Below are 18,947 nucleotides of genomic sequence, written 5' to 3' on the forward strand. Positions count from 1 at the left end.
TTAGTGACCATGCTGAAGTCACCATACAGCTAGTGCCAACTCATTTAGTGACCATGCTGAAGTCACCATACAGCTAGTGCCAACTGATTTAGTGACCATGCTGAAGTCACCATACAGCTAGTGCCAACTCATTTAGTGACCATGCTGAAGTCACCATACAGCTAGTGCCAACTCATTTAGTGACCATGCTGAAGTCACCATACAGCTACTGCCAACTCATTTAGTGACCATGCCGAAGTAGACAGTATGTCTTGGTATTGGCTGCTGTGACTAGTCTCCTACGCTTTTAGGTTACTTCAAACAAAATATGTTTTTCTGAGTCAGTGAAAGTGCATCCTAATTATGCAATTTTCCATGTAGATACTGTAGCTCAGCTATTGCATTGTGTTTCTGAAAACGTGTTTTTACATCATTACATAGATAATACCTCTCCACTTTCTCTTAATTTCGGTCTTTTCCTCTTTGTTCTCTGGTTGGCTGACTTCACAGGAAGAGCAGGTAATGGAAGAAAGGTGTGAAGTGTTTGGTAGACTGGTTGCTGTTGCAACAGTAGGGGTCATTGGGACCTAGATAGAGTGTGGAGGGGGCTACGGTGGCTGTGACTAGTACTGTGAGTGTTATTTAGATGCCTTATCTACCTTTCATTTGCATAATCTCATGTTACTTGCTTTAAAACGCTGTAGGTTCTGGATAGATTTTGAGTTTTTTAAGTCAGCTCTGTGTACAATATGGGAAAAAAACACCACTGGTTATACTGTACATTGTGATTAGAACTAGTAAACTTTGAAGAGAGTTTTGCTACCTTGGCTGTGCCACCCTCCTCTCTCTAACCTGGCTGTGCCACCCTCCTCTCTCTAACCTGGCTGTGCCACCCACCTCCCTCTACCCTGGCTGTGCCACCCTCCTCTCTCTAACCTGGCTGTGCCACACTCTTCCTCTACCCTGGCTGTGCCACCCTCCTCCTCCTCTACCCTGGCTGTGCCACCCACCTCCTTCTACCCTGGCTGTGCCAACCTCCTCCCCTCTACCCTGGCTGTGCCACCCACCTCCTCCTCTACCCTGGCTGTGCCACCCACCTCCCTCTACCCTGGCTGTGCCACCCTCCTCCTCCTCTACCCTGGCTGTGCCACCCACCTCCTCCTCTACCCTGGCTGTGCCACACTCCTCCTCCTCTACCCTGGCTGTGCCACCCTCCTCCTCCTCTACCCTGGCTATGCCACCCTCCCCTCCCTACCCTGGCTGTGCCACCCTCCTCCTCTACCCTGGCTGTGCCACCCTCCTCCCTCTACCCTGGCTGTGCCACCCTCCTCCCTCTACCCTGGCTGTGCCACCCTCCTCCTCCTCTACCCTGGCTGTGCACCCTACTCTATCTACCCTGGCTTTGCACCCTCCTCCTTCTCTACCCTGGCTGTGCCACCTTCCTCCTCTACCATGTGCTCTGCTCTATGAAGTTGTTGAGTGGAGGAAGCACACTGCCAGCTCACATTACCCTGATGGTGTCCTGAATGTTTTAGAGAGTTTCCGATGGGTAATTAGATCCCTTACCAACGTACAATGTCTCTTACAGCCAGACAACCACCCTGTCCCCTCAGGCTACACACACAGAACTACCTCCATGTTACACAACACTACCTCCATGTTACATGCTACACAACACTACTTCCATGTTACACAACACTACCTCCATGTTACACAACACTACCTCCATGTTACAACACTACCTCCATGTTACACAACACTACCTCCATGTTACACAACACTACCTCCATGTTACACAACACTACCTCCATGTTACACAACACTACCTCCATGTTACACAACACTACCTCCATGTTACACAACACTACCTCCATGTTACACAACACTACCTCCGTGTTACAACACTACATCCATGTTACACAACACTACCTCCATGTTACACAACACTACCTCCATGTTACACAACACTACCTCCATGTTATACACAGCACTACCTCCATGTTATACACAGCACTACCTCCGTGTTACACAACACTACCTCCGTGTTACACAACACTACCTCCATGTTACACAACACTACCTCCATGTTACACAACACTACCTCCATGCTACACAACACTACCTCCATGCTACACAACACTACCTCCATGTTACACAACACTACCTCCATGTTACACAACACTACCTCCATGTTACACAACACTACCTCCATGTTACACAACACTACCTCAACACTACCTCCATGTTACACAACACTACCTCCATGTTACACAACACTACCTCCATGTTACACAACACTACCTCCATGTTACACAACACTACCGCCGTGTTACACAACACTACCTCCGTGTTACACAACACTACCTCAGTGTTACACAACACTACCTCCATGTTACACATACTGTAAACTGCTTCATCTGCAGCCTGCCTGGTTTATTAGATAACTGACCTTTTTATTGTCTGTTGTGCGTGTGCACAGATGTACGATCTTCATTTGATCGCACTTTTGCAGGAAATGTCAAACTTGTAGGAAATGTGTGTGTGTGTGTGTGTGTGTGTGTGTGTGTGTGTGTGTGCAGACAATATACCACCAGACAAAGCCTCTGGTTCATCATGTTGTCTTTCTCCCAGCAGTGCACTGTCCCTCCCACTATTGCTGAACTCCCCAGAGACCTGGATCTAGAAACTCAAGGCTGAACCCCCCCTACTGGCTAAAAGATTGATGAAAAACAGTACCAGTCAAAAGTTGGGACACACCTACTAATTCCAGGGTTTTTCTGTCTTTTGAATATTTTCTACATTGTAGAATAATATTTAAAACAGAAGATAGCCCTATTTGGTAAAAGACCAAGTCCATATTATGGCAAGAACAGCTCAAATAAGCAAAGAGAAACGACAGTCCATCATTACTGTAAGACATGAAGGTCAGTCAATCTGGAACGTTTCAAGAATTTTGGAAAGGAAGACCCAGAGTTACCTCTGCTGCAGAGGATAAGTTCATTAGAGTTAACTGCACCTCAGATTGCAGCCCAAATAAATACTTCATGTAACAGACACATCTCAACATCAACTGTTCAGAGGAGACTGTGTGAATCAGGCCTTCATGGTCGAATTGCTGCAAAGAAACCACTACTAAAGGACACCAATAAGGAAGAGACTTGCTTGGGCCAAGAAACATGAGCAATGGACCTTAGACCGGTAGAAATCTGTCCTTTGGTCTGATGAGTCCAAATTGGAGATTTTTGGTTCAAAAATGTCTTGTGAGATGCAGAGTAGGTGAACGGATGATCTCCGCATGTGTGGTTCCCACTGTGAAGCATGGAGGAGGAGGTGTGATTGTGTGGGGGTGCTTTGCTGTGATTTATTTGGAATTCAAGGCACACTTAACCAGCATGGCTACCACAGCATTCTGCAGCGATATGCCATCCTATCTGGTTTGCGCTTAGTGGGACTAGCATTTGTTTTTCAACAGGACAATGACCCAACACACCTCCAGGCTGTGTAAGTGCTATTTGACCAAGGAGAGTGATGGAGTTCTGCATCAGATTACCTGGCTTCCACAATCACTCGACCTCAACCCAGAGTGAAGCAGAGTGAAGGAAAAGCAGCCAACAAGAACTCAGCATAAGTGGGAACTCCTTCAAGACAGTTGGAAAAGCATTCCTCATGAAGCAGGTTGAGAGAATGCCAAGAGTGTGCAAAGCTGTCATCAAGGCAACGGGTGGCTACTTTGAAGAATCTCACTTTTTTGGTTACTTCATGATTCCGTATGTGTTATTTCATAGTTTTGATGTCTTCACCATTATTCTACAATATAGAAAATAGTACAAATAAAGAAACCCTTGAATGAGAAGGTGTATCCAAACTGTTGACTGGTACTGTATGTTTCAATTGAAAACGTTTAGTGTTGGCTTGCTTGGCTGTGCTGGATTGCTGATTGCGTTGGGGTCCTAACTCATCTCTATTTTACTCATCTCTATCAGACCATTGATTGTTCAATGTTCTTCTCCCTCCCCAGGTCAGGAGAAGCCCTCGGAGCAGGAGACCAATGAGACGAAGGCCCCAGAGACCATCAACCGCTACGGAAGCATCAACTCCCTGGACTCCACAGCCTCGTCGGGCATCGGGAGCTACAGTACACAGATGTCAGGGACAGACAACCCAGAGCAGTTTGAGGTTCTCAAACAACAGAAGGAGATCATCGAGCAGGGCATCGACCTGTAAGCCAGACTAGTGCTGCTATACTGTATAGCAGCACTAGTCAGCTTAATATATTCATCTTATCCTGTATAGACAGCTTAATATATTCATCTTATCCTGTATAGACAGCTTAATATATTCACCTTATCCTGTATAGACAGCTTAATATATTCATCTTATCCTGTATAGACAGCTTAATATATTCATCTTATCCTATATAGACAGCTTAATATATTCATCTTATCCTGTATAGACAGCTTAATATATTCACCTTATCCTGTATAGACAGCTGAATATATTCACCTTATCCTGTAGACAGCTTAATATATTCACCTTATCCTGTATAGACAGCTTAATATATTCACCTTATCCTGTATAGACAGCTTAATATATTCACCTTATCCTGTATAGACAGCTGAATATATTCACCTTATCCTGTATAGACAGCTTAATATATTCACCTTATCCTGTATAGACAGCTTAATATATTAATCTTATCCTGTATAGACAGCTTAATATATTCATCTTATTCATAGACAGCTGAATATATTCTTATCCTGTATAGACAGCTGAATATATTCACCTTATCCTGTATAGACAGCTGAATATATTCATCTTATCCTGTATAGACAGCTGAATATATTCACCTTATCCTGTATAGACAGCTTAATATATTCACCTTATCCTGTATAGACAGCTTAATATATTCATCTTATCCTGTATAGACAGCTTAATATATTCACCTTATCCTGTATAGACAGCTTAATATATTCACCTTATCCTGTATAGACAGCTTAATATATTAATCTTATCCTGTATAGACAGCTTAATATATTCATCTTATCCTGTATAGACAGCTGAATATATTCACCTTATCCTGTATAGACAGCTTAATATATTCATCTTATCCTGTATAGACAGCTGAATATATTCATCTTATCCTGTATAGACAGCTGAATATATTCACCTTATCCTGTATAGACAGCTTAATATATTCACCTTATCCTGTATAGACAGCTTAATATATTCATCTTATCCTGTATAGACAGCTGAATATATTCACCTTATCCTGTATAGACAGCTGAATATATTCACCTTATCCCTTATAGACAGCTGAATATATTCACCTTATCCTGTATAGACAGCTGAATATATTCACCTTATCCTGTATAGACAGCTGAATATATTCACCTTATCCTGTATAGACAGCTGAATATATTCACCTTATCCTGTATAGACAGCTGAATATATTTATCTTATCCTGTATAGACAGCTAAATATATTCACCTTATCCTGTATAGACAGCTGAATATATTCATCTTATCCTGTATAGACAGCTAAATATATTCACCTTATCCTGTATAGACAGCTTAATATATTCACCTTATCCTGTATAGACAGCTGAATATATTCATCTTATCCTGTATAGACAGCTGAATATATTCATCTTATCCTGTATAGACAGCTAAATATATTCACCTTATCCTGTATAGACAGCTTAATATATTCATCTTATCCTGTATAGACAGCTTAATATATTAATCTTATCCTGTATAGACAGCTTAATATATTCATCTTATCCTGTATAGACAGCTGAATATATTCACCTTATCCTGTATAGACAGCTGAATATATTCACCTTATCCTGTATAGACAGCTTAATATATTCACCTTATCCTGTATAGACAGCTTAATATATTAATCTTATCCTGTATAGACAGCTTAATATATTCATCTTATCCTGTATAGACAGCTGAATATATTCATCTTATCCTGTATAGACAGCTGAATATATTCACCTTATCCTGTATAGACAGCTGAATATATATTCTGTATAGACAGCTGAATTATCCTGTATAGACAGCTGAATATATTCACCTTATCCTGTATAGACAGCTGAATATATTCACCTTATCCTGTATAGACAGCTGAATATATTCACCTTATCCTGTATAGACAGCTGAATATATTCATCTTATCCTGTATAGACAGCTAAATATATTCACCTTATCCTGTATAGACAGCTGAATATATTCACCTTATCCTGTATAGACAGCTGAATATATTCACCTTATCCTGTATAGACAGCTGAATATATTCACCTTATCCTGTATAGACAGCTGAATATATTCACCTTATCCTGTATAGACAGCTGAATATATTCACCTTATCCTGTATAGACAGCTGAATATATTCACCTTATCCTGTATAGACAGCTGAATATATTCACCTTATCCTGTATAGACAGCTTAATATATTCACCTTATCCTGTATAGACAGCTGAATAATATATTCACCTTATCCTGTATAGACAGCTGAATATATCCATCTTATCCTGTATAGACAGCTGAATATATTCATCTTATCCTGTATAGACAGCTTAATATATTCATCTTATCCTGTATAGACAGCTGAATATATTCACCTTATCCTGTATAGACAGCTGAATATATTCACCTTATCCTGTATAGACAGCTTAATATATTCACCTTATCCTGTATAGACAGCTTAATATATTCACCTTATCCTGTATAGACAGCTTAATATATTCACCTTATCCTGTATAGACAGCTGAATATATTCACCTTATCCTGTATAGACAGCTAAATATATTCACCTTATCCTGTATAGACAGCTAAATATATTCACACCCAGGGGTGCACAACTCCAGTCCTTCTAGTGAGGGAAGTTGTCCTGTTTGTTGTCCTAGGTTTAATTTCTCCTGGCACTTAATGTATCAATTAATGCCATTGATTAATTTGCCAATTATGAATGAGTTAGTTAATGTAATTAGGACACCATATAAATGATAGACTATGGCTCTGGAAGGCAACTTCCTTCTCCACCTTAGTAAGCATACTGTAGTAAGCATACTGTAGTAAGCATACTGTAGTAAGCATACTATAGTAAGCATACTGTAGTAAGCATACTGTAGCACTGTCTCTGTTCTCTGCTCCGTGGTCAGGTTCAACAAGAAACCAAAGAGGGGTGTCCAGTACCTCCAGGAGCAAGGTATGCTGGGAACCACCCCGGAGGACCTCGCTCAGTTCCTGCACCAGGAGGAGAGGCTGGACTCGGTAAAGAACCTTTTTAAATCTGTTTAACCAATCTACTTAAGTTATCTGCATTTCATTTGACTTGTGTGGATCCAAATAATCCCACTCTACCTCATTCAGCTCTGTGCTCTCTGAACCTTTCACCGTTTAACCTGTCCATTGTGATTTAGTAGTGTAGAGTGGCTGTTGCGAATGTAACAGCTAATAGGGGATCTGGGTGGTAAATACACGAATACCCATTCTAGCTCATTAAACTCTGGGTTTACACAGTTCTCTCTCTCACCCGGCCTCCACACAGCTGCAGGCCCAGAGCAGAACACATCCATCCCATAGAAACACCAAGGCTCTTAGCTCCTAATGCTGAACTGCCAGCATTATCATCCCACTCCAAGAGGATTCCTACGTCCTCTACCGAGCGCACATCAATTTATATTTTAACGAGTGAAGCACTCTCCCGGTTGATTGGCTGGCCTCGGGGGGGTTCGGTTCGGTGATAATCGGCACTAAAGTGTGTTCATAACATCTGCTTTGGAACAAGAGGCCCTCAAACAGATAGCCAGAGAGACTAGTCTGACAGCACTGGGAGAGAACATAGTCCTTTCCTCTCAGTTGGCTGTGCTTCTGAGGGAAAGGAGATGCTTGTTAGGACAATATGTGTTAATTGGCTTCCAATGTATAGCACATGCATTAGAGTCAAGCGAGTAAGCTGTTTTTCTATAACACTCAATATCTATTGATTGAACTCAATGTCATTGCATCGACCTCTTCCCTTTCTCTGTCCCCTCGCTCTCTCTTTCTCTGTCTCTCTCTATCTCTCTCTCTCTCTCTCTCTCTCTCGGTCTCTGTCTCTGTCTCTCTCGCTCTCTGTCTCTCTCTTGCTCTCTCTCACATCCTACCTCTCAGACTCAGGTGGGCGAGTTCCTGGGGGACAATGATCGCTTCAATAAAGAGGTCATGTATGCCTACGTGGACCAGATGGACTTCCAAGGCAAGGACTTTGTCTACGCTCTCAGAACGTTCCTCGAGGGCTTCCGTCTCCCGGGAGAGGCTCAGAAGATTGACAGGCTCATGGAGAAATTCGCTGCGAGATACTTAGAATGCAACCAGGGGTGAGTGTGGAGTGGAGTGTACTAGTCTTGGTATTGTGGATTTGTAGACTTAGAAGAAGACTTCATTTGTGATGTCAAGCACATTCAAGGACATTGAATGCCAGGAGTCAGATTGCTCTCTATTATCAAGTCAGTGCATTCACTAAATATCTGTGTTGTCTCGCACAAATGCATCAATTCTTTATTCAGCTCTATGTTTATCCTCTTTTCTCTCCTTCTCTCCTTCCTCTCTCCTCTCTCTCTCCTCTCTTCAGGCAAACTGAGTTTGCGAGTGCAGACACTGCGTACGTCCTTGCCTACTCAATCATTATGTTGACAACAGACCTTCATAGTCCGCAGGTAAGACCGCAGCCGGAGACAGTTTCTGGGAAGATGAACTGACAGAAACAATCACCTCAGCTGCGTTTAGCAGACATTTATCCATGGCAGACACACAGGGAAAGCAATGCTAGCTGATGCAGACAGATAAACAGACAAATAGGCCGGCGGAGAGAGACAGACAGACATGCAGGCAGACAGACAGGCAAATAGGCAGACAGACAGGCAGACAAATAGGCCGGCGGAGAGAGACGGAAAGACATGCAGGCAGACAGACAGGCAAATACGCATTCAGACAGGCAGACAAATAGGCCGGCGGAGAGAGACGGAAAGACATGCAGGCAGACAGACAGGCAAATAGGCAGACAGACAGGCAGACATACAGGAAAATAGACAGACAGACAGGCAGGCAGAGATGCAGGCAGGCAGACAGATAAACAGACAAATAGGCCGGCGTAGAGAGACAGACAGGCTGGCAGACAGACAGGGTATGGTTATGGTAATACATCTCATATTTAACTTTTCAAAGGTGAAGAACAAGATGACTAAAGAGCAATACATCAAGATGAACAGAGGGATCAACGACAGCAAGGATCTACCGGAGGAGTATCTGTCTGCCATCTACGACGAGATCGCAGGGAAGAAGATCGCTATGAAGGAGACCAAGGAAATTACTCTGAAATCCAACAAGCACAGTGCGTATCTCTGTTCCTCTGTGTCTGCCAGCACAACTGTGTCATTACAGACTGAAATTGAGCGTGTCAAATATGATTTTGTTCAGACGTCAAGATGTGAAATGCCTATTTTGCGGCGTAATGGATCTTTCTCAAGTAATCAGCTTTAGATGTACCCAACGAGAGTCATCTGATATCTTTGTGGAGATCATAGAATTCTCATAACAATCAAAGAGATATAAAGGGGATTAAGATATAGTAGTTTGATTAGATTGTATTACTGATCTGTGGAAAAGTTTGAGATAGTCTCTGTTGTTCAATGAGAAAGTTTATGAGTGGATTATTTTCAGTTATAAACTGGGGGTTCGAACCCTGAATGCTGATTGGCTGAAAGCTGTGGTATATCAGACCGTATACCACGGGTATGACATAACATGTATTTTTATTGCTCTAATTACATTGGTAACCAGTTTATAATAGCAATAAGGCACCTCGGGGGGTTGTGATATATGACCAATATACCACGGCTAAGGGCTGTATCCAGGCACTCCGTGTTGTGTCATGCTTAAGAACAGCCCTTAGCCGTGGTATATTGGCCATATACCACACCCCCTTGGGCCTTATTGCTTTTGTTCAAGTGTCTTCCTCTCATCTCCTCTATGATATGCACTGATCTGAAAATATAGGCAAAAGCTAAATGGAGGTTCTGATCCTGGTTCAGGTGTAGCCAAAAGAAGCAGAGACTGTTTGTTGATGTTTTGGCTTTACCTTTGTTCCTGGATCAGGTGTGGCCAGTGAGAAGCAGAGGCGGCTGCTGTATAATGTAGAGATGGAGCAGATGGCTAAGACAGCCAAGGCCCTGATGGAGGCTGTCAGTCACGTCCAGGCTCCCTTCACCAGCGCCACACACCTGGAGCATGTCAGACCCATGTTCAAGCTGGCCTGGACCCCGTTCCTAGCAGCCTTCAGTGTGGGCCTCCAGGACTGTGACGACACTGAGGTGGCTTTTCTCTGTCTGGAGGGAATACGCTTTGCCATCCGGATAGCCTGCATCTTCACCATACAGGTAATCTAGTTAGCACGCTAACACTGTATGTGTTCAAATGGTGTGTTTCCCAAATATTATTGTATTGTATTTCTTACGTTTTTTTGGCAGGGACAATGTACCACAACACATACAGTGGGGAGAACAAGTATTTGATACACTGCTGATTTTGCAGGTTTTCCTACTTACAAAGCTTGTGGAGGTCTGTAATTTTTATCATAGGTACACTTCAACTGTGAGAGACGGAATCTAAAACAAAAATCCAGAAAATCACATTGTATGATTTTTAGGGTAATTCATTTGCATTTTATTGCATGACATAAGTATTTGATCACCTACCAACCAGTAAGAATTCCGGCTCTCACAGACCTGTTAGTTTTTCTTTAAGAACCCTCCTGTTCTCCACTCATTACCTGTATTAACTGCACCTGTTTGAACTCGTTACCTGTATAAAAGACACCTGTCCACACACTCAATCAAACAGACTCCAACCTCCACAATGGCCAAGACCAGAGAGCTGTGTAAGGACATCAGGGATACAATTGTAGACCTGCAGAAGGCTGGGATGGGCTACAGGACAATAGGCAAGCATCTTGGTGAGAAGGCAACAACTGTTGGTGCAATTATTAGAAAATGGAAGAAGTTCAAGATGACGGTCAATCACCCTCGGTCTGGGGCTCCATGCAAGATCTCACCCTGTGGGGCATCAATGATCATGAGGAAGGTGAGGGATCAGCCCAGAACTACACGGCAGGACCCGGTCAATGACCTGAAGAGAGCTGGGACCACAGTCTCAAAGAAAACCATTAGTAACATACTACGCCATCATGGATTAAAATCCTGCAGCGCACGCAAGGTCCCCCTGCTCAAGTCAGCGCATGTCCAGGCCAGTCTGAAGTTTGCCAATGACCATCTGGATGATCCAGAGGAGGAATGGGAGAAGGTCATGTGGTCTGATGAGACAAAAATAGAGCTTTTTGGTCTAAAATCCACTCGCCGTGTTTGGAGGAAGAAGAAGGATGAGTACAACCCCAAGAACACCATCCCAACCGTGAAGCATGGTGGTGGAAACATAATTTGGGGATGCTTTTCTGCAAAGGGGACAGGACGACTGCACCGTATTGAGGGGAGGATGGATGGGGCCATTTATCGCGAGATCTTGGCCAACAACCTCCTTCCCTCAGTAAGAGAATTGAAGATAGGTCGTGGCTGGGTCTTCCAGCATGACAACGACCCGAAACACACAGCCAGGGCAACTAAGGAGTGGCTCCGTAAGAAGCATCTCAAGGTCCTGGAGTGGCCTAGCCAGTCTCCAGACCTGAACCCAATAGAAAATCTTTGGAGGGAGCTGAAAGTCCGTATTGCCCAGTGACAGCCCCGAAACCTGAATGATCTGGAGAAGGTCTGTATGGAGGATTGGGCCAAAATCCCTGCTGCAGTGTGTGCAAACCTGGTGAAGAAATACAGTAAACGTATGATCTCTGTAATTGCAAACAAAGGTTTCTGTACCAAATATTAAGTTCTGCTTTTCTGATGTATCAAATACTTATGTCATGCAATAAAATGCAAATTAATTACTTAAAAATCATACAATGTGATTTTCTGGATTTTTATTTTAGATTCCGTCTCTCACAGTTGAAGTGTACCTATGATAAAAATTACAGACCTCTACATGCTTTGTAAGTAGGAAAACCTGCAAAATTGGCAGTGTATCAAATACTTGTTCTCCCCACTGTACATCCCAGAGTATAAGAAGTGATGCGTTGGACCACATTTGGCTGACAGCTCATTTACATTCGCCAGGCAGCTGAACATATAAACATGACCACATTATGTACAAACAGACATTTAAACCCATTGATCTTATGACTCAGACACTTCAACAGAAATCAAATAAAAACTGCACATAGCCCACTTATTATACCTATTTAGATTATACGGGTTTGTGTCTTTGTATGTCTCGGCATGATCTAAAAGTTTATGGAGAGAGTAAAGCAGTACTCTCTCTCTCTCTCCTCACTCACTCACTCACTCACACACACACACACACACACACACACACACACACACACACACACACACACACACACACACACACACACACACACACACACACAGCTGGAGCGGGATGCGTACATCCAGGCCCTGGCACGGTTTACCCTGCTCACAGCCAGCTCTGGCATCACTGAGATGAAGCAGAAGAACATCGACACCATCAAGACTCTCATCACCGTCGCCCACACAGACGGAAACTACCTGGGCACCTCCTGGCACGAGGTCTGGACCCGCTGCCCACTTTTCATCTCATTTTTCAGTCTAGTAATCAGTAGTAGCTGTGATAGTATCTCTGTCAGTATTGCTGTCCTACGTTATATTGTATCATTTTGTCTCTTTTGTTTATTTTGATGTGGAACCGATGTGATAAGTATGTTTCTCTGTCAACTAATTAAGACTAATGAGTAGATATATCTGTGCAAATGAATGAATAAATAAGTGAATGTATGGGTGCCCCCCACCCCCCTACAGATAATGAAGTGTATCAGTCAGTTGGAGCTGGCCCAGCTGATCGGGACGGGGGTTAAGGCCAGGTACATCTCAGGGACGGTTCGGGGGAAAGAGGGCTTCATCACCAGCACCAAGGAGCAGAGTAACGACGAATACCTGGGCCTGGGTCAGTGCTTATCCCTTTAATACATGTTTTGGTTATAAACTGGTTAAATAAACGGTAGTTAACAAGCAAGTGATGTGCTTGATGCTGGAGATGCTTGGTAACATGCTTGATGCTGGAGATGCTTGGTAATATGCTTGACTCTGGAGATGCTTGGTAACATGCTTGATGCTGGAGATGCTTGGTAACATGCTTGATGCTGGAGATGCTTGGTAACATGCTTGATGCTGGAGATGCTTGGTAACATGCTTGACTCTGGAGACGCTTGGTAACATGCTTGACTCTGGAGACGCTTGGTAACATGCTTGACTCTGGAGACGCTTGGTAACATGCTTGACTCTGGAGACGCTTGGTAACATGCTTGACTCTGGAGACGCTTGGTAACATGCTTGACTCTGGAGACGCTTGGTAACATGCTTGACTCTGGAGACGCTTGGTAACATGCTTGACTCTGGAGATGCTTGGTAACATGCTTGACTATGGATATGCTTGGTAACATGCTTGACTGTGGAGATGCTTGGTAACAAGCTTGACTCTGGAGATGCTTGATAACATGCTTGACTCTGGAGATGCTTGGTAACATGCTTGACTCTGGAGATGCTTGGTAACATGCTTGACTCTGGAGATGCTTGATAACATGCTTGACTCTGGAGATGCTTGGTAACATGCTTGATTCTGGAGATGCTTGGTAACATGCTTGATTCTGGAGATGCTTGGTAACATGCTTGATTCTGGAGATGCTTGGTAACATGCTTGACTCTGGAGATGTGACTGACTGTCCTGTGGTCCACAGCAGGTGGGACAGTAGACCGGAAGCAGATCCTCAGTATCCAGGAGTCCATAGGAGAGACCAGCTCCCAGAGTGTGGTGGTGGCTGTAGACAGGTAGTTACTGTAGTAGTCTCTTATAGATCCTGCTGTATTACCACTGACTGCTTTGGGGTCTTAACTCTGCCATTGTTCTATCATGTGAATAAATGTACTGTAAATGTTTTAAATATGATTGATTCTGTTCTTGCAGAATATTCACAGGTTCTACCAGACTGGATGGTAATGCAATTGGTGAGTGTTCTAAATCGGAAAGAATTCAATTACAGTGTTTGATCACATCCTTACCCAATGTGAATGTATTGGCATTGTACCATGGCTGTCCTGATGGTTGACTAACACTGGTTTCTCTGTGTTTTCAGTGGACTTTGTGCGCTGGTTGTGTGCTGTGTCTATGGATGAGCTGGCCTCGCCGACACACCCCCGCATGTTCAGCCTGCAGAAGATAGTGGAGATCTCCTACTACAACATGGGACGTATCAGACTGCAGTGGTCCAGGATCTGGGAGGTCATTGGAGACCACTTCAACAAGGTGGACATCTTGGGATTTATTTATCTGCTTAAAGCAGGGGTACACAACTCTGGTTGTCAGGGACAGCTGTTTTTTTCCCCTCCGCATGAATTGATCAATTCATGTTGTTGGCTAGATCAGTGTTTCCCAACTCCAGTCCTCCAGTACCCCCTAACAGAGCATGTTTTTGTTGTATGATTTCTGCTGTGTTTTTGAAGTGCGGCATGTCTTATTTTGCAAGTCATGTTTCTGACTGGGGTCTAGTTTATCAGAGAAAACACAAAGTGATTTGGAGAGGACAGAAGTGTTAAAATAGGCTATTACCCTTGCAAAAAAATATTGCAGTTTTGAAACTGCAGTAAAAGTGCAGTAACTGCAGTCAACTGTGGTATTTTGGACGCAGTAGTTGCAGAATAACTGCAGTTATACTGCACTCTAACTGCAGTTACACTGCAAAATTACTGCAGTAAGTGAGTGGGGTAGAGATGTTAAACTTCTTTCTGTTTATATGTTCAGGTTGGATGTAACCCCAACGAGGACGTGGCTATCTTTGCTGTGGATTCTCTCCGGCAGCTGTCCATGAAGTTTCTAGAGAAGGGAGAGCTGGCAAACTTCAGATTCCAGAAGGACTTTCTGAGGCCTTTCGAGCACATCATGAAAAAGAACAGGTAAAGAGGATGTTGCCTTAAACGTTATTCCTGATTGACTCCTGTGATTCAATCAGGTTCAAGCATTTCGCTACACCCGCAATAACATCTGCTAAACACGTGTATGTGACCAATAACATTTGATTTGAGTGTGTTTGTGTGTACGTGTTTAGCATAATTGCATGAATATGCTTGTGGTTGTGCTTGCTTAGGTGCGTGTATGGTGTTACATGTACACACAAGCTGGTTGCCTAGGCACTTGGCTGTGGTAGTCTGGCGTCACAAGGTCGGTATTGTATTTTACCTCTGTGGTTCACATTTCAGCACCTATCTCGCTTTGCGCTGCAGTCAGCCAGTTTCCCTGTACTCCCTTACGGAAAAACGCACACTCATTTTGCGTGATCACATGTGAAGTGTTCCAAAAACACATGTGAAATCTGGTCTTTCTGTAATGGCTGAGTCACTGCTCTGTGTCAAACACCCACCCAGCTCTCTGAGGAGGAGCAAACAGACAGTCAGAACTAGGGCTGTGGCTGTCACGAAACTTTGCCAGTCGGTGATTGTCAAGCAAATAACTGTCGGTCTCACAGTAATTGTCCGTTAATTAACAAACACATTTAGCATCTCCTGGCTTCCACACACAGCCTACAAGCCACTGATGCAGACCTTTGGAACATCTACATTTTACAAAGTCTAATAAATCCATGTTATATAGCCTACACCACAATAAATCCATTATTAACGTAACGATGTCCGCTGAGAGTCAGGAAGCAAGTTCAGGGAGTGAATACATTTAACAGATAAATGAACAAAACAAGAAACACAAACAGCACACCGACATGGAACAGGAACAATGACGACTGGGGAAGAAACCAAAGTAAGTGACACATAAAGGGCAGGTAATCAAGGAAGTGATGGAGTCCAGGTGACAGTACCCCCTCCCAGGCGCTTTGGGCTCCAGCCGCAGGATGCCAACCACAGGGAAGATCCCCGGGATCCGGAGCAAACCGGCCGTCTCCAGTGAGGCGCAGAAACCTGAAGAACCGGCTGAGGAGTGAACCTGATGAGCCGGCTGAGACCTCCCCGGTTGCCTCGGCTAAGGCAAGGGAACCTGTTCCACCAGCTTCGGCATGGGAGCCTATCGAACCGGCTGAGGCCTCCCAGGTAGCTCCGGTTTTGACACCTGGACCCGACATCACCTCCAAAGAAAACACCAAAAAACACTCCCAGATGCTTCCCTTTGGTGAATCATCATTCTGTAATGATGTCCGCTGAGAGTCAGGAAGCAAGTCCAGGGAGTGAATACATTTAATTAATAAATGAGCAAAACAAGAAACACAAACAGCGCACCGACATGAAACAGGAACAGAAACAATGACGACTGGGGAAGAAACCAAAGGGAGTGACATATAAAGGGCAGGTAATCAAGGAGGTAATGGAGTCCAGGTGAGTGTCATTATGCGCCTTACGCTGGTGACAGGTGTGCGCCCTAACGAGCCGCCTGGTGACCTAGAGGCCGGAGAGGGAACACACGTGACTGCCAAATGGTTGTGGGCTACACTAGTTCATTTAGCATACAAGATTTGCTTAGAATTCCATGGCATTCTTTTATAGTATGAAGAATACAATTGAACAAAGCTGAATAAAATATAAATATTTTCTCCAAATTATTTGAGGGAGTGTGCACATGTGGCTATTCTGTGTTGTGCGGTTAACAAAGAAATAGGTACTCCTATATGCTTAATTTAGAGTTGTTAATATAACTTTAGTTGTCCTACAAATGTTGGGTTATATGTTTTGATGTGTAATACATTGTTAGGCTGCATGATGAGATTCTAATGATGATTCGAAAAAAGGCATGAGCTCTGCTTTGTTTTTTGTACACACTTCATTAGTTTCTCATTCACAATTTGACAAGCACTTGATAAAGCCTTGAATTTCACGGCAGCATCCCCTTTGTGGCCGTAATGCACCCTAAAAAAATCCAGGCTTCTTGCGGCCAGTGGTGTCCTTCTCCTATCACTTGATCGGGTCTTTCTCACAGGCTACAAGTGAAGACAGACACATCGGGGACGCAACTGCACACGTCCTTATCCAATTCCGAAGTGCGTATTGAAGATATTGGAAGAACTGTCCGTCCACATTTACTTTTCGTCAGCCAACAAGATGAGTAGGCCTAACGAACAGCAAAATCACTAGCCTATGTCGATCTACTATCCCCCATTGTACAAAAGTTGACCTATTCTGTGCGAGAAATAAATGTTCCCAACATAGTCTGGGCAGTTGTGGGATGCAATATATCCCAAATTAATTAATACAACCACTAGCATCAAAAAAACTTTGACGCAATGTGGCCGACGCAACAGATCAGAACATTTAGCTTAAAATGCTGATAAACTATTAGGCTATTTCTTCACATTATAAGGGCAGCAATGCGCACATGCAGTAGCCTTTAAGCGTGAATGTTCCATTAGCTGAAAACACCATTATCAAAAGTGACTGCAAATGTGATTATGCATGAATGCTTTAAATTTAAAGGTGCATTGAGGTGTGTGACTATGATTCTAAAAAGTCGCCAAAAAAAAGGGAGTTTCTTATGATGGGCATCATTCAGAAGTGATAACATATCCTTCACAAGTGATAGGCTCATATTGTCACCCAGCAGACTATTCTTGATTTAATCTTGTCATTACATATACTAAATAATATATATGTGTGAAATTTGATTCGATTTAGAATGGACCATTATCATGCACCTGTTTCGAAGACATTTGCATTGATGTCAGAGTGATTAGAGGGAGAATAGAGTGCTGAGTACCAGGAAGTTAGAAGGCTTTGTAGGCTACTAATGACCAGCAGCAGCATCAGAGCTTGGAGAAGCCTAATTATGGTGGCTAAACGGTCACATGGAATTTGACTGCCTTCATGACTCGTGACCGACGGTGTGGCGGTTATACGGTCACCGCAACATCCCTAGTCAGATCTAACCCGAGATGGAGATTGTGATTTTATATAATATCTCTTCTTGGTTTTGAGCACTAGAATTGCACTCTGGCAACTAAATCAAAGACAACAGAGTTGAAGTTGTGACACAGATGCAGTTGATTCAAATTGGAGTTAAAGGCTGTTTTCATTGATGTGAAGGAATACTACCAGTCCCAAATCCAACCACTGGTTTACTGTGAGAAGAGTGTTACAGCTCAGAGGAAGTGGCAGGGAGCCACGTAAAGCCACGGACGCCCTGTGGTGCTGTGTGTTCATTAGACTCAGTGTGTGAGAGTACTTTTGTGCAGAGGCTGGTCCTCTCTCATTCTTCAAAGCACCCGGAAAAATAGACCAGCTCTTTGCTATGACAACAGTCACTGTCGGAAACCAGTATGTCACAACATCCAAAAGGGGGAAAATGAGAAGGGCTGAATAAAGGGCTGTAGCAGGGGTACTTGTACTTTGACTGCTACTGCAGTATTGATGATCCTCCTCATAGTCCAACGTTCTTTCACATACAGTATAACCCATATGTCCTCCTCCTGCTCCTCCAGATCTCCAACGATCAGGGACATGGTGGTGCGCTGCATAGCCCAGATGGTCAACTCACAGGCGGGGAACATCCGGTCGGGCTGGAAGAACATCTTCTCAGTGTTCCACCTGGCTGCCTCGGACCAGGACGAGAGCATCGTAGAGCTGGCATTCCAGACCACGGGGCACATCTCCAGTGAGTTACTAACACACACACACCTCGGGCTAAGAACTTTCATATCTGATCTGTTCTGTCTCTATCTTATAATATGTTATTTTCAATATGATGGTTTCACTGTTAGATTAATATTTAATCCTCAAATTGTTTATTTTTGTATTTTTGGTGACAGGGCCATGGAATGTAATTCTGATTGACAGATCAGTTAACTTTAGTCAT

The 18,947-nt window shown here is 43.4% G+C and overlaps 1 protein-coding gene across 6 annotated transcripts in view; it reads left to right on the forward strand.

Moving 5' to 3' along the window:
* LOC112216481 (brefeldin A-inhibited guanine nucleotide-exchange protein 1-like) overlaps positions 1–18,947 on the forward strand; it is a 109,504-nt gene that overhangs the window by 79,377 nt on the left and 11,180 nt on the right. For 3 of the 6 annotated variants that reach the window (XM_042298823.1, XM_042298826.1, XM_042298827.1), the window contains 14 exons: positions 490–498; positions 3,998–4,199; positions 7,145–7,256; positions 8,139–8,344; positions 8,599–8,683; positions 9,192–9,357; positions 10,122–10,402; positions 12,500–12,658; positions 12,908–13,052; positions 13,843–13,933; positions 14,070–14,110; positions 14,239–14,408; positions 14,904–15,055; positions 18,574–18,746. In XM_042298823.1, the coding sequence (XP_042154757.1) occupies positions 490–498; positions 3,998–4,199; positions 7,145–7,256; positions 8,139–8,344; positions 8,599–8,683; positions 9,192–9,357; positions 10,122–10,402; positions 12,500–12,658; positions 12,908–13,052; positions 13,843–13,933; positions 14,070–14,110; positions 14,239–14,408; positions 14,904–15,055; positions 18,574–18,746 (1,992 nt within the window). The remainder of the gene's footprint in view (positions 1–489; positions 499–3,997; positions 4,200–7,144; positions 7,257–8,138; positions 8,345–8,598; positions 8,684–9,191; positions 9,358–10,121; positions 10,403–12,499; positions 12,659–12,907; positions 13,053–13,842; positions 13,934–14,069; positions 14,111–14,238; positions 14,409–14,903; positions 15,056–18,573; positions 18,747–18,947) is intronic. The other 3 variants (XM_042298825.1, XM_042298828.1, XM_042298824.1) reach the window with 2 other exon arrangements.

Source organism: Oncorhynchus tshawytscha, linkage group LG16 (assembly GCF_018296145.1).
Source record: "Oncorhynchus tshawytscha isolate Ot180627B linkage group LG16, Otsh_v2.0, whole genome shotgun sequence".
In the NCBI taxonomy this organism is placed as follows: domain Eukaryota; kingdom Metazoa; phylum Chordata; class Actinopteri; order Salmoniformes; family Salmonidae; genus Oncorhynchus; species Oncorhynchus tshawytscha.